Here is a 19,311-nt window from a genome sequence, read left to right on the forward strand (position 1 = left end):
AAAGAGTGGGTTGCAGGTATGTAGGTTGCTATGGCCAGGATTAAACTAAAGCAGGAATTCAAAATTACACAGCCCCAAGAAACACACATATACTGACACTGAACCCACAAATCCTAAGCTTTCCAGACTCTGTGCTATCTCTGTAATGTCTCAAGGTCTTCTGTGTGACCCAGATATGTAATTCCTAAGTTATTAAAATATGTATGTATATTCTTCATCCATTGAGCTATGGAGATTCCTGCTTCCAAAATTGCTGCTAAAAGATAAAACTATGGGCAAACAGATGCTGCTCTCATGTTAGGTCATAAAAATTCAGCAGTGACATTCAAACAGGAAACATTCTCCTCACCACAGCAGGGCCAGCCTGACACTGCTGCATCCTACTGGAGCCATCCTGTGTCAGCTCCAAGGAGCTCCCTGGCCAACCAGTATTTCTGCTGTTACAAAGATATGCCCGTGAATGGCTTCATCTGAGCAATGTTCTTAGTTTTGGGAATAAATCCTCAACTATATGGATACTGTGGGACAGATCAGTCCAATCCAAAGAGAAAACTGAGGCAGACAGGGAGAGCACTAGCCCAAGGCCACCACAGCCAGTGGCAAGGGAGGATGGGAGATTCTTTCCCCCAGGATTTTCTTAATACCACCAGGAAGCACAGGAACACTTCACACCAAAAAATGGCAGGCTGGAAGTAAGCAAAAAAAGTCTTCACTGTTCAATCAGGAGTTACTCCATGGTAGAACTCCCAAACATAACACAATGTATAGGAAGAGGGCTCACATCCCTTGGAAAAAAAAGCACAGGAGTCATCCATGCCCAGCCACCCCCTCCCTTAAGATTGTGAGATGATCATTTCCTTCACTCACATATTTATTTGGAATCCGATAATTCATTGCCCCAAGCTTCCTGCTGGAGTTTGTCTTCCATTGTTCAGGATTTACATTACTCAACAGGAAATCAGTGAGAGGTCCAGTGATTAGAAAGGTGTGTTTCCCATTTGGACCCACCCTTGCTTGCTCACTTGGGGCTGGAAGTGGCTCACAGCATACAGCTGTGCCCATGGGAACTCAGGGAACTGGGGAAGCAAAAGTAGAGGGATTTGTCCCCTTCTATTAAAAGACACAGATTGCTTTGTCCAGCCATATGCCACTGGCCATGTCCACAAACCTGTCCCTCACACACTGTTCATACTCAGGCCTTGCAGCAACCACTTTCTCCATGGGCTGGGGAGGGTGTAGTTTATCAAAATAAAGCTATCAGGGCAGTACTTGACTCGAGTAAGTGTGGTGAAAGTGTCCCTTGATCTAAAATATGCTTCCTCCTCAAAGACCATTACTTTCACATTCTTGCCAGGAGAGAGAGATTCTGCACAGTGTAAAGTGCCACTTGTGAGATATAACTCAGTTTATCATGATGGTTGGGAACTGGGCTGAGCAGGAATCAGCTGTCTCTGGTGCCCTTAGCTGTGGCTTTTAATCCCAGTCTCACAAATGATGCTCCAATATGTTCTCTTTAATGGCTCCTCTGTAGGAGCACAGAGCAAAACAAAACACAGCTAATCATTTATGGACTATCACTGGAACAGGATGCTTCCCTGGCCAAATCCTCCCATTGAAAATGTCACAGCTGGTTTAAAACATATTTCCCCTGAGGTTAGTTTGATAACAGGTAACTCAGCTCAGGGGCACACAGGGAGCACTCAGCATTACACTGTAACAGTGACTTGTGGAAGGCAGCTAGTGACCTTTCTGGGCCACAGCTCCCAGTCACCATGGACTCTTTTTCCAACCCAGATACCACCAAGGCTTCCCAGTCAGCTGATCTCATGCAAAAGCTGGGATTTTTTCTGTTTCTCTAGCATTCAGGGTGTGCTTGGCATCAAAGTTTATTAGCCATTGTATGCTAAACTTCAAAGAGGGAAGTCTGTTCCAAAAGAGGTTTAAGAAAACTTCGAAGTGGAAGATTGATTTCCAAAAATTATTTTAATATAATTTAAAAATTATTTTAGGGGGACCTTAAGCAAATGTCCTTGCTCCAGACTCACTTATGTGTGCTGAACCTCCAAGATCCCTTACAATAGATGTAGGCAAGATAGCCTCAGATACCACACTGTCTACAGCAGATTTATCCTAAAATAAAAACTCCTCTGCTGAAACTCAAGATACGAATTTGTCATTCTGCCCATCTTAGACATGGGGGAAAGCACATTGTCTCCTCTTCGCAGCAGCTTCACCAGAATAAGCCACGTGCTCTGTTGGGGAAGGTCACAGATTATAGACACTTCTTGCTCCTGTTGCTCTGCAATGATTTCTCTAAAATTAGACTTTTTTGCAACTGGAGACAACACTACAACGCTGAGTAAAATGGAAGGGTTACAACATATGTCTTATATACAATAGCCCTGCTTACACCACTCCATACATAGCTTCTTTCTCAGCAATACCCTTATACTGACTCACACTCATCTTCCAAAAAGAAACAATAGAGCTTCCTTATATTAAGAGATTATTGTGTCTCCTGCTCAGGAAGACCATTGCGTTCTGCAAATTACTGGAACCTCCTACCCATAAAAACTACCAGAAGCCACCTCAGAGCAGCTTAACATCATATGCAAAAGTATTTTTTGCTGTGGTAGCCTAAAATATCTGGATCTCCTTGTAAAATAGAAATTACACATACCACTACTGATACAAGATTATTTAAATCACCCCAGACAGAAAACCTCCTCACTAGCATTTTTCCTCTGAAACACACCCAACACTTACAAGTATTAGCTTAGATAACATTTAGCCATCTTCCCAGCACAGAGAACTGCTATGAAAGCTGTGGAAAACAAGAATATTGCAAGCACAGAAAGAAATGTGGAGGATGAGCCTTTCCCAGTGAAATGTGCACTAATATCTGAACTGCACGATAATGAACGACATTGTCATGATTTGTTTCACTGTATGAATTACTTACCCAGTCCAACAGGGTTTTAGGATTTTGAAAAATGTTGGAAAATGGATCACTCCTTTAAAAACAGGGATTTTTTTCTTTTCATCCTCCTTACTGCTTATGGTACATAATTTGATGCTGCTCTTAAGAAGACATTGGCACTCAAAGCTGCCTTTCTATTCCAGCCTTGATTTTCCCCTTTGAGTTTTTAGACTGGCCAGGAAATTCTTAGGGAGTACAAGGTGAAATTGCTTTGGTGAAGCCTGAAGGGGCTGGACTTACTCACCTGGTCTAAGTGCAAGGCACCCTCGGTGAAGCGCTGCTTGCGCAGGCGCTGCGCCACTCGATGCAGGTTCAGCACAGCCTCCTGGATCTCAGCTATTGAATGCTGAGGTGAGACAGGGGGGAGCTCTTCAGGTGACAACACCTTCCCGGGGCTGTCAATCATGCTCTGTGCATGGTCATAGCTGAGCTTCACGCAGGAGCAGATGACTGTCCGCCCAAACCACTCATCAAGGATCTGCAAAATTGCAAAGCGCAAATTGGTCTGAGGACTCATTCTTCCAGTGCACAAAAGCTTGGGAACTTGTACAAACACTGGGAGGAGTGGCACCAGACATCCCCACTCCCTGTGATCTTCGAGTGAAGATCTTGTCCCGCTGAGACCTTCAGGCCTTTTGCCAATTCAGATTCTCAAGCATCTAGTAAAGTGTATATGTATGTAACAGGTAACAATATATTGTGCATATACAGAGGGGACTGCTTGCATCTCCCTCCTCCACAGAGCTCAAAGAACTTCACATCATCTGGGAGCTGAAACCAGTATGGTGGCTCACAGGTTACCAGGTGCAGGAGTGACAACAGGCAGATACACACATGCCAGAGAGGTTGTCCTAAAACACAGCCTTAAACACAGCAGAATAACTTTAAGTGTAGCCACCAGGGGCACGAGGGGCTGGCCTTAAAATACTCTGTTTTCCAGAGTACTGCAGGAACCCCAGTGTCTGACTAGCACTTGTGAAAGTGCCTGAGTAGGACTTTGGTGGGTTTGGAGGAGAGATGGACAGTCACTGATCCCTTGCTTCTCTGATCACGTCTATGGTTCTAGGTCCAAACTCAAGCCAGGAACCTTTCTGGGCTTCCAAACTACTTTGGAATTGAGAGGAAAATATTCCATAAATTGCTTATAAAACTATTTTATTGTAAACCAGAAGCCACTTCCATTTTAAACTCTCTAGCAGAATACTGGTGTAGAAGTAACAATTCAGAATTATTTCCTAAAGCAGACAGGGAAACCTATTTTCAGCTGAGATATATAAGAGAATCCAACAGGTCATCAAGCCAGTGACAAGGCACCGAGGGACATGGGCAGAAGGCTCTTCACAAAAGTCATGCATTGGCATGAGGGCTCCGGAGACAGACGCGGTTTGTGATAAACCATTCAAAGCACAAGTGCTCAGAGAATGATTGGAGAATTGTAATTCTGCCTTAGCTGCAAGTGCCACCTTACCCCTTCATCAGCCCAACAAGACACGGTGAATTCTGCAAGTGACAGTGTCCAGGGAGAAGAGTGAGCTCTCTATGACAGCCTGATCAAGGACGCTGCTTCAGAGACAAACCTTCTTAACAGGAAGGGACTGATTCCCAAAATACCTTTGCTGCCCCCCTCCTTAATGCATCAGAGAACATATGTGCTGTATAACTCAGCAACTCAGAGCTCTGAAAGTCACAGGACTTTCAAGCTTATTTCTAATTCAAAAGTGCTTTAACAGCAGAGGTGCAGCACATGGCATCTTACAATGTAAAGTGCTCTGACCATCAGCTCATGGTTATTTTGTGCATGTCTCTTCCTCTATGCTGTGGAGAAAGAAAGGAAGAGAAAGCCACAAAGCTGGACAGAGATGCTGTGACAGTGCTGGCAGCACCTGCTCTGTGCTCTACTGCATCCATTCAATACTGTACAGCTTCTTGTGGCGATGGGGGATGCATGTCTGGTAGGTCAGTAGCCCCTGCTTTGGAAACCCCACCAGAGGAAAGGGCAAGCTCCCATGGGCTGGCCCACGTACCATGGCTGAGGGATGGGCAAGGCACCATGGAGGAGCAACATTTGGGGGTTGTGAGCTGGGATTTGGAAATTACAATGAGTAGCCCACAAGATCAGTCTGCAAGGTCTCCTCCATCACAGCAAACCTGGTGCACCCAGAGTCCACACAGAGCACCAGCATCTAAAGAATTTCTAAAGTTATGATAAGGCTTCCCCAGTTCTGGCTTCTTTTGAAAAAAAACCATAGTCCTGAGCAACATCCTGTCCTCACTGTCAGTGCTCTCATGGCTCTCCACCAACAGCTGAGGTTCAAAGGCTGTGTTGGGGCCTTTGACTCACCTCCCTTTCACCCAGCAGAGCATGGGGGAGCATGTGATCCTGTTTGCACTGAGATACAAGTATAGTAACACCTAGAAATACCAGCTTTTAGAAGAATGTCCTCTTGGGCAAAAGCCCTAAAACCACTTTTCCTCTTGGAAAGAGTAAATTCTTCTCCAGCCTTCACCTGACATTCACATCAAGTGACCTCGACTAAGACTGTAACCCTGAAAGGCCTTGTAGGAGAAACAAGTTTGCTGAGATGGCCACAGGCAGTCTGCTCTCCCAGGAACAGCGTGGCCATGGCCCAGACCACTCCAGAGGTCTGCTCCCTGAGCTGAATGCTACAGCTCCTCTATTTTCTCACTGGTCAGACAGGGTTGGACTGAGCACTGTTTGAAATACAAAAGCTATATTGCATGGGACATGAGACAAGATGTAATTAAAGGCTTTTTTTAATTAAGACTTCACTTTTAGCTGTTCAAAGATGACTCAAGAGTCAATAAAAGGTCTACCTAGTAGCTACTCTTAGAAGGCCTCATGAGTAATCACGCTGTTGCTATAGGAATGGGAACACTTTTCACAGAGGACAAATACAACCCACTTCAGTGTCAGAGCAGGGACTCACTGCAGAAATACAGAATCAGGACTGCAACCCTATTTTGCTAGAGTTTTGCTAGGGTAAAGATAGATTCAGCATCCTTCAGAGCAGCTGGGACAATAATAAGGAAGTAAAGTGAATTTTTGTGAAAAATTACCAAATTGGCACAAGAAATACTGTCTACAGAAAGAGTTCTGTATGAGCACAACAGTGGTTAAAAAAAACCATGTGAGTAGAAAACGTGTATTTTGCATAGACCAGAGAGTCCTCTGGGACTGGCAGTCTCCAGCCCTCCTTGATTAGTGAGGGGACCCTGTGATTACCAAAGGAGAGATTTTAGGGTAACAAAGAGTGTGGGAGAGGAACAGGGAGAGAAATGAAGACCTGGGGAGTGCTGGCAGGCAGGTGAAGGCAGCTCACTGCACTGACAGACAGCCTCTACAACTGCTCCCTGGAAATAACACAAGCAGAGGATGGAACCGTGCCTTTGCTGAAGGGCTATCATGCTTTATTTGGATTGATGTAATTTGCAGCTCTGAAGAGGAATTAAATAGTCTGTTTACCAGAGAGGCCACCAAGGGACACTGCTGCATCCGCCGCATTGCGCAACTGCCTGGGAGCACGAGGCAGGGCTGGAGTCGGGGGCACATCTCGTCCCACCCAAAGCATTAGTTCTGAATTGCTGCTGGAGGTAAGACATTAAATGGTTGGGTAACCTGGCAAGGAGCAGGACATTCTCCATTCCTGAGATTCATACAAATATTCCTCCTTTCCCAACCATGTTGAGAGATTATTCCAGTTGGAAATTCCACAATGTATCATCAGCAAGGCAAGACACAGGGACAGTCCTACATCCTCCAGTATTGCTCACTTTTGCTATCCACCTGGGTGTTAAGGGATGCCATTTTTACCACTACAAGAGCAGGGGCTAGTCACCGAGGGAGGACTGATTAGCAGGACGACTGCCTGCTGCCTGAGGTACCTTGCCTTCCGGAGTCAACTTCCAAATCACAGAGAACGTCAGTCTGTCTCGCATGGGATTGAGACTGCAGAGCTCCTCACAGAGCAGCCTGGGAAGCATTGGGATCACCTGGAAGAGAAGAGAGCCTTGGTGAGACACAAGTTTTTAGTGCGCTCAAGCTTCCCTGACCAGTTGGTAAAGAGAAAATGTGTTAAGCTGTCAGCATCATGTTCAGTGTGGCAGGAGTGGCTATGTCACAGCTCTGGGATGCATCACCCACGGCAGAGCTGCATCACATGGCAGACAGTGTGCTGGCATGGAATGATGACGTAAACCAAACCCTCTGAAATGAGAGGATTTCAGACATGGCTACAGCTATCTACACTCCCATCAGCCCCATCCCTCAATGAGACCAGAGGCAGTTGTCAGTCTCCAACCTGGGATCATGCCCAGTGCTCCCCTCTGTAGAATGGAGTAAGCATCCTGGAGTAATCTGCATCCTTGGTTATGCAAACACTTACTCTGCAACTTTTAAGGTCACAAAGTTTGCTCTGTTTTCCACTTCTTTCCCACTGCCGCTTTGGCACTGGGAAGAATGAGGAAGGCTGGGCACATCAGGAAATTTAATGTTGAAGAAACATGGTTCTGGCAGTCAGGAGCTGAAGAGGTTGGATTTGGGAACTGTGTTTCTTGCTTTGCCACTGAATACCATGTAATCAAGAAGTAAATGCAAGTCTGCTCTCTGCAAAGCATAAATGAAACTTCTCCCATGCACCACAGGAGCCATGCTTGGCCTCAACAAAGATTGAACCATGCTTTACAGGACAGACAGGAATGTGTAGATGCAGGTGAGATAAACAAAAGTACCTGTTTTATGACTATTGACCATGCTGTTTGCAAATGGAGAACAATTATTACTTTATTATACTCAAAATTTGAACAAAATAACAGCCAACATAAATTTCTAGCAAGATTTTTTAACCCATGTTAAAAAACAACTTACAACTCATCAGTATTTCTGCTGCTGAACACTGAATTACCAAATCACAAATTACTCACCTGACTACACCAACAAAGCTAAAGCTTTTGAGCATATTCATGCTAGAGCAAACCTGAGTAGCTCCAAGTGTTTCAACCATCCCTGAGTTATTTCCTAAGTGAAGTCTGCAGTAAAAATAATCTTTAGCAGCTGCTTAATGAAGCAAAACTCATTATTTGAGTTTCACTTCTGACTTCCCTTCTCACTATTTACCTTTGTGAAGAAGCAATAACTGCCCTCAAAGAACCATCACATTATTCCTCTAGTTTATTTTGAGTGGCAACATGGGATGGTGCTTTTCAGAAAAACAAAGAGAAATACTCTACTTGTGTGCCATAAAGTAATTTAGCTATTTAATTCAGTTTCCGTTTTGACTGCTCTGTGTGCCAGCCTGTAAATATAGGACCAGCAGGAAGCTGACTGGCATACAAATCCCAGCTCTTCCAAACTCTGACACCTATTTAATGATTTCAGAGATAACTTTTTCTACCTGGAGGCAGGAGAACCACTGTTCCTCAAAACAGTAAGAAAAAACAGTCTCAGGTGTCCATTTTCTCCTCAAGTGCACACACTTTACACTTACCTTTTGCTTTGAAGGAAAGACTCTTAAAATATTTAATCACATTTGTGGTTTGGCACCAGACAATGGCTATAAATCCTTTCTAACTGCAGTGCACAGTAGTGCCAGAAGGTTAACTGTATGGTCTGGGGCTGTCAGGGAGTCACACCATGAATCAGCAGCCCTAGTTCGCCTGGAAGGTCACAAGGGCACAGCTTATGATAAGCTGTTTCCCGCAACACAAGGGCCGCCAACTCTGTTATTCCAGTCGCAAACAGAATGTTAACAATACTGCTACATTCATAACTCACTGACCCAGTACGTGAGCTTGGCCATGCTGCCTGGAAGGACCCACACCACAGGGGTATAAATTTAGTGTAAGTGATGCCAACCCATACCAGAAAGGAGAGAAAATAGCTTTATAGACTCTCAGAAATCCCTGCCTGCCTAAGATCACCCATGACCACTGTGAGACCCCGACGTTCAGGTCAGAGTGAACAAAGTCCTAGTAATTTAATAAAAGCTCCCGTGCCCTTTCCCACCCAAATTAAAAGCTGCTTTTCTCTCTCTCCCCAACTCTGATTGACCATCTGACAACGGTCTGTACTTCCTGAATATTTGTGTGTGTTAGCATGTCCTCTTGCCCTTCACATCTCCTGCAGCAATACCAGTTTGCTAGAAAAATGCCTACAATGAACACAAAAGCCCAAGCTTGTTTTAAGTGTACTTGAGCAGGATTAATATCCGATTCAAGAGGCTATAATTCAATGGAAGGGCTTTCAATGATGTGAAACACAAGCAAAGCTTTAACTCAGATCATAATTACAGCACTAAACACTCACCAAGCAATTAGCTGTAACAAATCTACCATTAGGGAAGCACCAGCCTGTGTTACCTTTGTTTCACAGGAGAGAAACTTTAGGCAAAGTAACTTAACCTACGCCATGGAGGAAGTCTCATGGGAGAGCGAGAATGCAATCAACCATTTCCTGGGCTCAGCAAACACATACATAACATAACATAACATGACTTTGCACTGAAGGTATTTCAATTTATTCTACCTTACTGAATTAAAAGAAACCTGTTTCCAACACCACAACAGTCTTGGCTGACTGCCTCCTGTTTTAACATCACGATTCCTCTTCACCCTCTACGTGGACAATAAACCAACTGTCACAAGGCACAGAAGTTTAAGTTATAAATATACATTTCCTTTTGCCTTAACATGATACGGTCGCAGCCTGAAAGGATTCCTAGTAATTGCAAGCCCAGCATTTAACATACAAAGATGTCACAATTGTGTCACACTCAGAGAGCAAGATGTTCCAGGAGTGATCCCAGGGGCTGCCCAGAGGAACTTTGGCAACAGGATTATCTCCATCTCTCTCTGACAGAGACACGGGATGAGAGAAGATTTCCCTAAGCACATCTTTAATGTCCAGATTTGCAAAATATCAGAGCTGTGTAGAATTGCCTTGAATAATCCAGAGGTTGCCCAGCACCTTTTAAATGCTTTGCCCTTCCCGTGACTGTCTGCCAAGAGCCAGCAGTGTCTGCCAGCTGCCCTGTGGAGTGCCAGGGCACGCAGGAATCCAGAGAGCTGAAACGCTGCCGAAGGATAGCACCTCCAGTGGGAAGTGGTTTCCTTGGCAAATTGCTACGGATGTGCCTATGTTGGGGATCACATCATTCAGCTTGATTTTACTGCAGATGGAAATAAAGTCACCTGGGCTTATACATCAACCTGGAATAAGGGGTTTATAAATGTAGCTGAATCTAGAAATGCAGTTGGAGAGGCCCAGCAGGGCTAGGCAAAAAAATTTTACAATGTAAAAAAGGAGCTACACTCCCCAGGAAATCCTTTCTAATGAATGTGTCATAGAAACCAGGGCTTGGGTGGTGAGAACTTGTCTGGTTTTAATCCCCCTCTATCAGTCAGGCTAATAAAAGACATCATCTCTCCCCACAAGTCTAGCAGTGCCCAAGAAATACTGGAAAGGGCACTTCTTTGAGTGAAAGGCTGATATCCACAATGCTGGCAGCTGCGGGTCTGCACTTCAAATCAAACCACAGACAGAGGATTTCTCTCTCCCTATTTCCAAATCCTAAATGCAAAATCTTCAGCACTGCCCTCAAGACTCAGTTGTCCAGCACTACCCAACAGCCTACTCCATGCTACTGGTTCTCCCTGCAGGCAGCCACACATCCCAGAAAGCCAAAGCAATGGCACCACTGGAAAACCAAAGTGAGAGAGGGCACTGCTGGGGCTGGGGGGGTCCTACACACCATCATGCTGGCATTATAAAACAGATGGACCTGTGACCACAGCTGGTCACACTGCTTAGCAGCTGGCTCCTCTGCACGGGAAGATCTAAATCCCTGCTTATGAGAGCCCTTGGGTTTGTTTTGTTTTGCCTCTTCAACTAATAAAGTGCTTCCAGAAAGCACATGTGAGTTTCCAGTCTCAGACTTATTACTAGGGAGCTGGGGAATGAGAAGGAGCACATGCATGCTGGGATGATAGAAGTTCTTGTTCCCTATAAAATCAGAAACATCTGTTGCAGCCAGGACTAACTCACTGGCCAGGTTCAGAGCAGGTTAGGCAGAGCAGTTCTCATCAGTGGACTTGCTGTAGCAGCTCTTCAAGGAACAGAAGGGAAAAATTGGTCAGCCAACCAATGGGAAAAAGGAACAAACCCTGGTCAAGCATAATCCCGTATCTTCACAAAGTTACATGAACAGTTTTGTTCCCTTCAAACAACTTCATTCTGCTGGCATCTTGCTTTGGCTGTCCCTTAATTCTTGGTTCAGGTTGGTTATGACCACTGCTGACTCCCAAGGTGATCCTTCTCCCACAAACAATCCAATGAGGAGGGATTGTATTAACCAAGAGTGTCCACTAGAGCTGGTAGGAGGATGCTGAAGTCCAACAATGGAGTGGGCTCAGCAAATCTCTTGCTTGTACACTAAAAGATACTCAAAGGAAATAGGCAATTCGTTTATGAGCCAAGCTTTCTGCTCAGGAGTTGTATCAACACTTCCATGAATTCAGATTTCGAGCAACTCTTTGTTACTCAGCCTGAGATTATCAAAATATCAACACCCTGACAACCTGCTGGTGTCAAAAGTGAATGTCTTGAAGTCCTTGGACTCAACATGAAGACAGGCTTACAGTTCTGATCTTTGATCTCCAGTGTAAAATAGGACCAGTAAAATATTACAGGGATTTATGGCTGAACTCTCACTCGAGCTGCTTCACACCTAAAATAACACTGTAAGATGTGCCAAAAAAGAGGAAACTGTTTAGGTTTTCTTGCTTCTTAAAACCTGATACATTCTTATTTCAAAAACTTTTGACTTGTATTAAATAGACCACTAGCAATTACACAATAACTCCCCTTCTGGTTCAGGAAAATTAAATATGTGGCTTTATTTAACTTCTTTGGGAGGATTAGCATGGTGCTAACCTCTCACAGAATCACAGCTGTCTTAGGAAACAGTTTCATCAAAGGAAAGCATATTTTCTACAAGAGTCACGCTACCATCTTGTTTCAGACAGCCTGGCTGCTTTCCTTTGCCCATCCCCTCACTCCTTTTCATCTCTTACAATTAAAATATTGAAAATTTCATCATCTAACCTAGTTTGTTGTTTTAAAATTTTTTTTTTGCAGGGCAAAAGTGTGGGTAAAACACTAATCCTGACTGCTGGGCCACAGTAGTTGAAGGTGAATTGAAGATTAGGGGCAGCAGGTAACTTATGTTGGCATTGCACAGGACTGGCAGTGCTGGGGGGAAAAGGCGCTTTGAAAGAAAATTCCATTTGAAAGAAAATTCTGCATTCAACTAGATTTTCATGAAAAATGTCTCCTTTCTTTATAAAAAATCTTCCTTCTCCCTTGACTAAAAGAATCACATTCCCTCAAAGCACAGTATTTTGACTTGGAAATACTGCCACAACATCCACCCGGAGCACAGCTTTGCTGCCTCCAGTGACACCCCCCCTAGGCCAGCCCACATCTCCCATCAGAGTCATCTGTCAGAGGGGGAAGCAGAACACAGCAAAAGCCAAGGGCTTATCACTGGAGAGACTGTAGGATTGGGAAGACTGGTGCCAGAACTGCTGTTTCCATGAGATACACATTGCTTCCCACTCCTGGAGAACAGCAAGGCACAGAGAACAGGGGTCTCCCAGCACACAGCAGCTGTGTGCTGTTGGTGTCACTACCACTGACCCAGCGGGGACACTTCGGCATTCCCACCAGACTCCCTGAGACCCCCAAAGCTGTGTCTTGCTGCTTCTACCCAAAGACAGCTATGGAACAGCTACTAAAGGTTAACAGCTTGATATCAAACCATTAATTTGATTTCACTAGTGTAACATAAATCATTTTATCATCCAGAAAGTGTGGAGAGGACACAGGAAGCTACTGGAATAAGCATCATTACAAAAACCTCCCCGGATAACAACCCTGAAAACATCCAGGAAGGGAAGGGATGGAAAGAATCACTCCTAATCCTAAGTAGCAAGTAGGATGTGTCTATTTATTATAGAAAAGATGTCCTGTCATTCCAGAAGGGGCTGTGGAGACAAGGACTTCAGCCTGATTAACTGGGAGTGTGGGGAGAGGCAGATTAATCTGCCCCATGAGACTGCTTCAACACTCCTCTTCACGCAGCTGATGCCTCAAGACGACACAAAAAAAAAACTCAGTGCCAGTGCTATCTGATGGGCTACGAAGAGCTTCTGCACATTCAACTGAAAATGAGACAGCCACAGACAAAACCTACATGTTTTCTGTCCAACAGTGTTAAACCTGAACCTGTTCATCTTTAAAGTTTAGAAGTCAACTTTAAACCTGAGCTTAATATTTGATTCTGATAAGCTAGAATCTGTGTAATTTCAAGCATCTTTTCATTGCGTGATGAAGGAACACCATTCCTCCATTATTTGGGATATCCACATAAAATAAGAGTGTGAACCTTTAGTTTTACCTCAAGGTATTTGTTTTTAAGGGTCTTTTACATCCTACTCTGACACAAATCCACTTCTGGGAGGGATTAGTTGGACTCTTGCACCAAAGACAAAACCCTCCATATCTGCCAATTTGAAGCCCCCAAGAGCAAAGCAGAGGAGCCAGCTCAGGTGTGTCAGGCTTGGCTCAGGTCAGCACTGAGCTGGTGAGCCCTGGCACACATGGGGCACTCCCTGACCACAGACACAGGGTCACAAGCTACTGCTCCACCCTGTGCTCTCTCCATAAGTGCCAAGACAGTGAGCAGCTATGTCAGCTTCTGTGTTTCCATCAACTTAATCATTTTTGTAGGTGTCCTGCAATAACAGCCGGATTTTGATCACTAGCATCTCAAAACGAACCTTGAAAATGAATTTCTGGTAAATGGAAGGCACAATCATCAGACAGACAAAGGAAAAGCTGTCCTTACCTTCTGCACCAGATAGACACTGGTGGCCCTTTCACTCGCTACTTTATCCAGTGCTGTTTCTTCCAGTACGAAGTAGCTCACATCCGCGATGTGGACTCCCACTTCCAAGTTCCCTGGAATTGCACAAGTCAGTAGGCTGTGAGTAGAAATGAACCACTGACATATTTAACTCTGCCTCCTCTCCCCCTCCCCCAGTGCTAGTGCAACCTTTTTGCTTTATGCCAAAATCACACAAAACTGATACTTCTTTCCACTTCTTCCACCTGGGATGAAAACCATGGTCTCTCAGGACGCTCTCAGATTCACCACCGCTGTGGCTACAACATACGATGGAATATAGACAGGAGCGAATCCTCAAGCACAGTGGAAATGTGAAAACCCTTCAAAACCACGTGGATAAGTCTCTGCAACTAGAAGCTTGTAATACTGAGCCAAGTCTTCATCCCTTTGCTGTCAGTCAACAGCATGAAAGAAAGATGGGACCTCACCTCACAAGCACACAGGCAATGCAGGATCCTATTTCCCCAGTATGGAGCAGTCAGTCCCACATGCTTTTGGGTTCTCAGAACTGCACTTGCTCCCACTTCACCCTGGTTGAGCCCAGATTGCTGCTGGGGACATGGGAAGTCTTCAATGACTCTGGATCAGGCTATGCAGAAGTGCAGCTTCCCACTAGAAAAATATTTCCACTGTTACCCTGCCTTTCCTTCAGATTTGGCTTTTTATCCTTTAATTAGAGTCCAGTTTAAAAGCATCTTAAGTCAAAAGTTAGGCTAGAGAGAAGTACTACTGAGGTTTATCATGAGGTTTTGGCAGTAATTCGGATTTGGAAGTAGTGATCATACTCAGCTTTGGAAGTAATTAGTACCTGGGTCCAAGAAATTCTGGTGTGCTAATCCTCAAAGCAGCCTATTGACCTTTGTTTTCTCTGGAAGGCCTAGGCTGGATTTGAGGTGCTTATTTGTAGCATAGTTCTAAGTGCAGTGGGTTCCTAATTATAACACTTGGTTCTTTAGAGGAATTCACTAACCTCTCAGTATCTATAAATATTTCTTCTTTCCTTAATTTTTTTAAAGAGACAAAGTAATAAGATCCCACGCTGGTGAAAATCCTATTTATTTATACACCTCACAAAGAACATGATCAAAGCCCTTCTCCCGAGTGTCACGTTTTTGAAGGATAAATGGTTCGTAGCTGTTGTCATTAAGCAGTACATGTGCCTGTGTGCCCTTCTGATGGATACCAGCACAGGATTTCAGCAGAGTGGGAGTGGTAACAGATGAAGAGAAAGCATAAGAAGGTTCAGCTTTGTACTAGGGGGAGCCACCCAGCCCACTGTGCCCCAGCTGGGAACCCAGGGAAATGAGCACCAGCCCACCCTGCACAACTGCCTGACTTCATAACGATTTTAATTTTATTAAGCCATGTTTGCACAGCACTGTGAGTACATAAAGCGTAATCTTGCTTTTTGAGCAGCTTTTGTGCACTTGACAGAGTACAGATGTAACGGCAGCAGAAATGCACAGGGAAGGGAGGAGGGCCAGGGTTTAGATGTGCCCACATAACCTCCAGTCACTGGAAGGGCCTGCAGAGACTAAATGTGATGGCAGCAGGGAGAGAAGGCAATAGTCCCATCGCACACCATGGGACAAATTCCACTACTCGTCAGGAAGCTGGGAGCAAAGACTGCAGGTTAAATGGTTCACCTCAGAAAGCTGCCTACAGCTGTGTTGTGATATTATCACATGCCTTGAAAGCTGCTCTACATGGATTAGGCATCCAAGCCTGAAACTACTTAGACAGTAAGTCTTAGACCAACAGTTCAACCAACAGGTTTAATATTACAGACACTCGAAGCCAACACACTCAGAAGGTAAAAAAATATTGAATACTTTGAAGTCAATATTGTAATGTATTGACCCTGCAGGCAAATATTGACTAAAGGAAAAGGAGAGGGGGTCATTACATCATGCCTTTAATCGCACTTTAATTCAATATGTGCACTGTTACATACATGAACTTTTTGTCCTCGATAGAAAATCGACAAACCAAGAAAGATCTCACTGCATTAGATAATAAAACATGGAGTCAGCCAATGAAAACACGCTGAGTAGAGTTAAATTTCATTCAGGTTTCCCACCAGAGCTTCTAAAAGCCGGGGTCAGCTTGAGCCCCTTGCTTTTGAACTTTTAATGGAAATTCTATCAAAATATTTTCTTACATACATTGACATAATGCAAACTGGCAGCTCTTGGGTTTGTCTTGCTCATGTATGAATCACCCTATCTCCCTCACCCCCAAAATATTCAGACCAAGAAAACTTGAAGATACAGCACAGTGATCAACCAGTCTGATTTCTCTCAAATCATTGCTTTTGAATGTGCTAGACAAAATACCAGCCTAAGCCTGCACAGAAATACCTTCCTGCTGCTTTCTCCTGGTTTATTTGCTAATTAAAGTGAAAGAGCATTGTAGGTAGGGAAATACTATTCACTAGAATTCTGTTTCAGGTCCACAAACTGTTTTTCTAGTCTCATTAATTTTTATGACAAAGTCACAAAAGGAACATTTCACATCGTAAGTCTCATGTTATTTCCCAAGGAAAAAAAAAAAAAAGAGAGAAGAAGTGGGCCTAAAAGGAAAAGAGAATTTAACCAGCAGTCATGGAATAAAAAAGTCTTGTCAAAGAGATCAGAGGAAAGGGGTAAAGGGTGGACACCACATGGACCACACACCATAGGCTACTGCACATGGTCTACTTGACCTCCATTCTGATGAAAAAATCTACTTTTCCAGCAAAGCGAGGCTTCAAACCTTGCCATGTAGCTCTCCATTGTGACAGACTATTTATATCCTAAATTTCTTAGAGAAACAAGTACTTTCACAAACCACAGATTTGTTTCATCCCGAATTGTCTTACAGAGAAGTTAAGGCTGCACAACAATCCCTTAAGCTAGGTATACGCTACCAGTTTAAGGTTAGGGTTTTTTAAAAGGAATTTACATAAAAATGTACAGGAGATTAAGCCAGACTCATATGCTGCTATTAAAGCAAGAGCTGCAGGGAGCATCTATTGCAATGAAAAATGCTGAAGGCACTTGGATGGCTTCTTTCACTCAGGATCTCTGGGACTCTTACATTTAAAATAATTTCATCTGAAAGTGGGTGCAAAACTGTCGTGCCATTCAAACTCTACCACTGCAAAGCTGCTCTTGGGAGATGTTTAGCAACAGGGAACGCAGTTTAGAATCGAGCAAGGCATGCTTTGTTAACCAGCTGAACCCTATTAGCTTTTCTCTGAAACTACAGAGATGTGGTGACAGAGACAGATGGGAGACAAGAGCATTGTCTGAAATTACACCATGGCATTGCAAAACCCAGTGAAGAGGCCTTTTGCAATGAGGAGCTCTCCTGAGATCTGCAAGTAGAAAGGGAAAGGGCTGGGCACTCAGCCACCCAAGCTCCTCTTGGGCCAGTGCTCTGTGCCAGCAGGATGGGATTTGTTGTCATCTTACTGCAAACAACGCAGTTGTGATGCCACATGCAGAGAGGACAATTTAGCTTTTTATTTACCATCATCTGGCTGTGAGAATGGCAGAACAGAATGGACCTGTGTCTTGCCAGCTTTCTGGAAGCCTGAATCCCCTCTCAGAGCTCACCAAGTGACAGAGCCATGAAAGGCAGGTCTCCCCCAGCACGACGGACACACGGTTGTTTTGGAGAAGATTTGGCTCCTTGAGCTGAGGATCTGGCTTGTTTGAACCCACTCCAAAATCTCGTGTGCATTGATATGATGCTAAAATCAAAGGAGAGCAGTGACACCTTGCAGAAGAACAAAGAACAAGCTGTTCCTTTTTTTTTTTTTCATTTTTTTGCTGATGATCTCATTCTCTATGACAAAACAGTTCAGAGAACTTCTCTCCTTCTTTATTGAAAAAATTACAAACAAAAAGGGATTAGTAAGAAGGAGCTGGAAGAGAAGGAAAAGGCATTTTCAGCCTGTAAATGCTTCATAAGAACTGCCAACCCAGCAGGCCACATCAAGCATTTGCCCCTGGAATTAGAAAGTTGAATTGAATGCATTTGAACAGTATGTGAGGGAACACAGAGGAAGCAAATCCCTCTTCCCTGTCTTCAGTGAAGAATTTTAGGGCCATATAACTTAAAAGTGCAGCTCTTCAAGGATAAAACATCAGAAAGTATTTCTCTACCATGCAGACACACTCCTGTTTTTTTCCATCTCATCTTCAAGCATCATCATTCTTAGGAAGGAAGTCAAACATGAGCAAACGTGTTAAGTCAACTTAAAATCAAATACCAGGGGTTTTTGTATTAACCTCTGTCTCCCACACTGTCTTCACCCTTCAGTGAGATACAGAAGAGTTCAAAGCAAATTGCAAAGTGTTTGCTCTATCCAGAAAATAGCCAACTACCCACCTGCTGCCAGCAGTTCAAGGCAGTCCCAAGCTGTTCCCTGTTTAGACCCAACTCTTGCAGCAAATAATTACAGCTCTTTCCCATTCCAAAGCCCTGGGGGTATCATGCTGTTGCTCTTATCTGCTAAGCAATATTTAGTACCTTGCAAAAGTATGAAAAACTTGCATAAAGAGAGAGAAATGAGGCCTTTAGCCTACATGCACGTTTTGCTGCTATTGGCAGTGCTACAGAAGACCATGGGTCTTCATCAAGGGGGAGGACAGTGTCTGCCACAAAGGGTCCCAGTTACAGAAGGGACAGCCAGAGGGGCTGCAGACCATAAAGGGGTGGACATAAAAGTAATGTAAGTTGCACTGAAGCAGAAATTGGCACCAAGACTTGGGGAAGCTGCTGGAACCAGGTAGGGGCCGTCACAGACCTTTAACACACACCTTTAAACAGAGGACCTGACCCAAATATTTCTGCTTCTCTTTGGCATGTGTATGAACATCTACAGCTCAAGAGTTACAGAAGTGACCATCTTGGGATAGAGAGAGAAGAAAAGAGAGAAAAAAGAATGACTGGTGAGGAGAAAAGAGCAAGTGGGAAAGCAAAGAAAGTGCAAGATCGAGAAGTGGAGGAGAAGAGTTTAATAAAAAATAAAAGTGGAACCACAAAAAGAACAAGTTATTTGTCTGTTCTGGAGCCTGAAGACAAAGGTGGGTGGCTTTAATTCTCAGCTGAGGTTACTCTTCCACCAAAGAAAGCCAAACTGTTGTTCAAAAAATCAAACAGTGTGTTTTATTTATTTTAAAATAATAAGGAAAGTGCTTAGATTTTACTTGTGTGCCCTAGGGCCATTTTGCTTTTTGAAGACTCGGTGCAACTGAGCATAAATCCATTAACTTGTTTACCAAGAAACCAAATTTTTTAAATTATCACATGATGGCCCTTTAGCCAACTGAAATGCAACTAATTGCACCCTTTTTCTGA

At 43.9% G+C, this 19,311-nt stretch overlaps 1 protein-coding gene across 1 annotated transcript in view; it reads right to left on the reverse strand.

The window, feature by feature from the left end:
* Window positions 1-19,311, reverse strand: part of DIS3L2 (DIS3 like 3'-5' exoribonuclease 2) — a 184,125-nt gene that overhangs the window by 61,273 nt on the left and 103,541 nt on the right. Inside the window, exons 9-11 of the mRNA XM_017727008.1 lie at window positions 13,903-14,015; window positions 6,884-6,991; window positions 3,225-3,458 (exon numbers count right to left, since the gene is read on the reverse strand). Coding sequence (XP_017582497.1) covers window positions 3,225-3,458; window positions 6,884-6,991; window positions 13,903-14,015 — 455 coding nt within the window. The remainder of the gene's footprint in view (window positions 1-3,224; window positions 3,459-6,883; window positions 6,992-13,902; window positions 14,016-19,311) is intronic.

Source organism: Corvus brachyrhynchos, unplaced genomic scaffold, assembly GCF_000691975.1.
Source record: "Corvus brachyrhynchos isolate BGI_N302 unplaced genomic scaffold, ASM69197v1 scaffold162, whole genome shotgun sequence".
NCBI lineage: Eukaryota > Metazoa > Chordata > Aves > Passeriformes > Corvidae > Corvus > Corvus brachyrhynchos.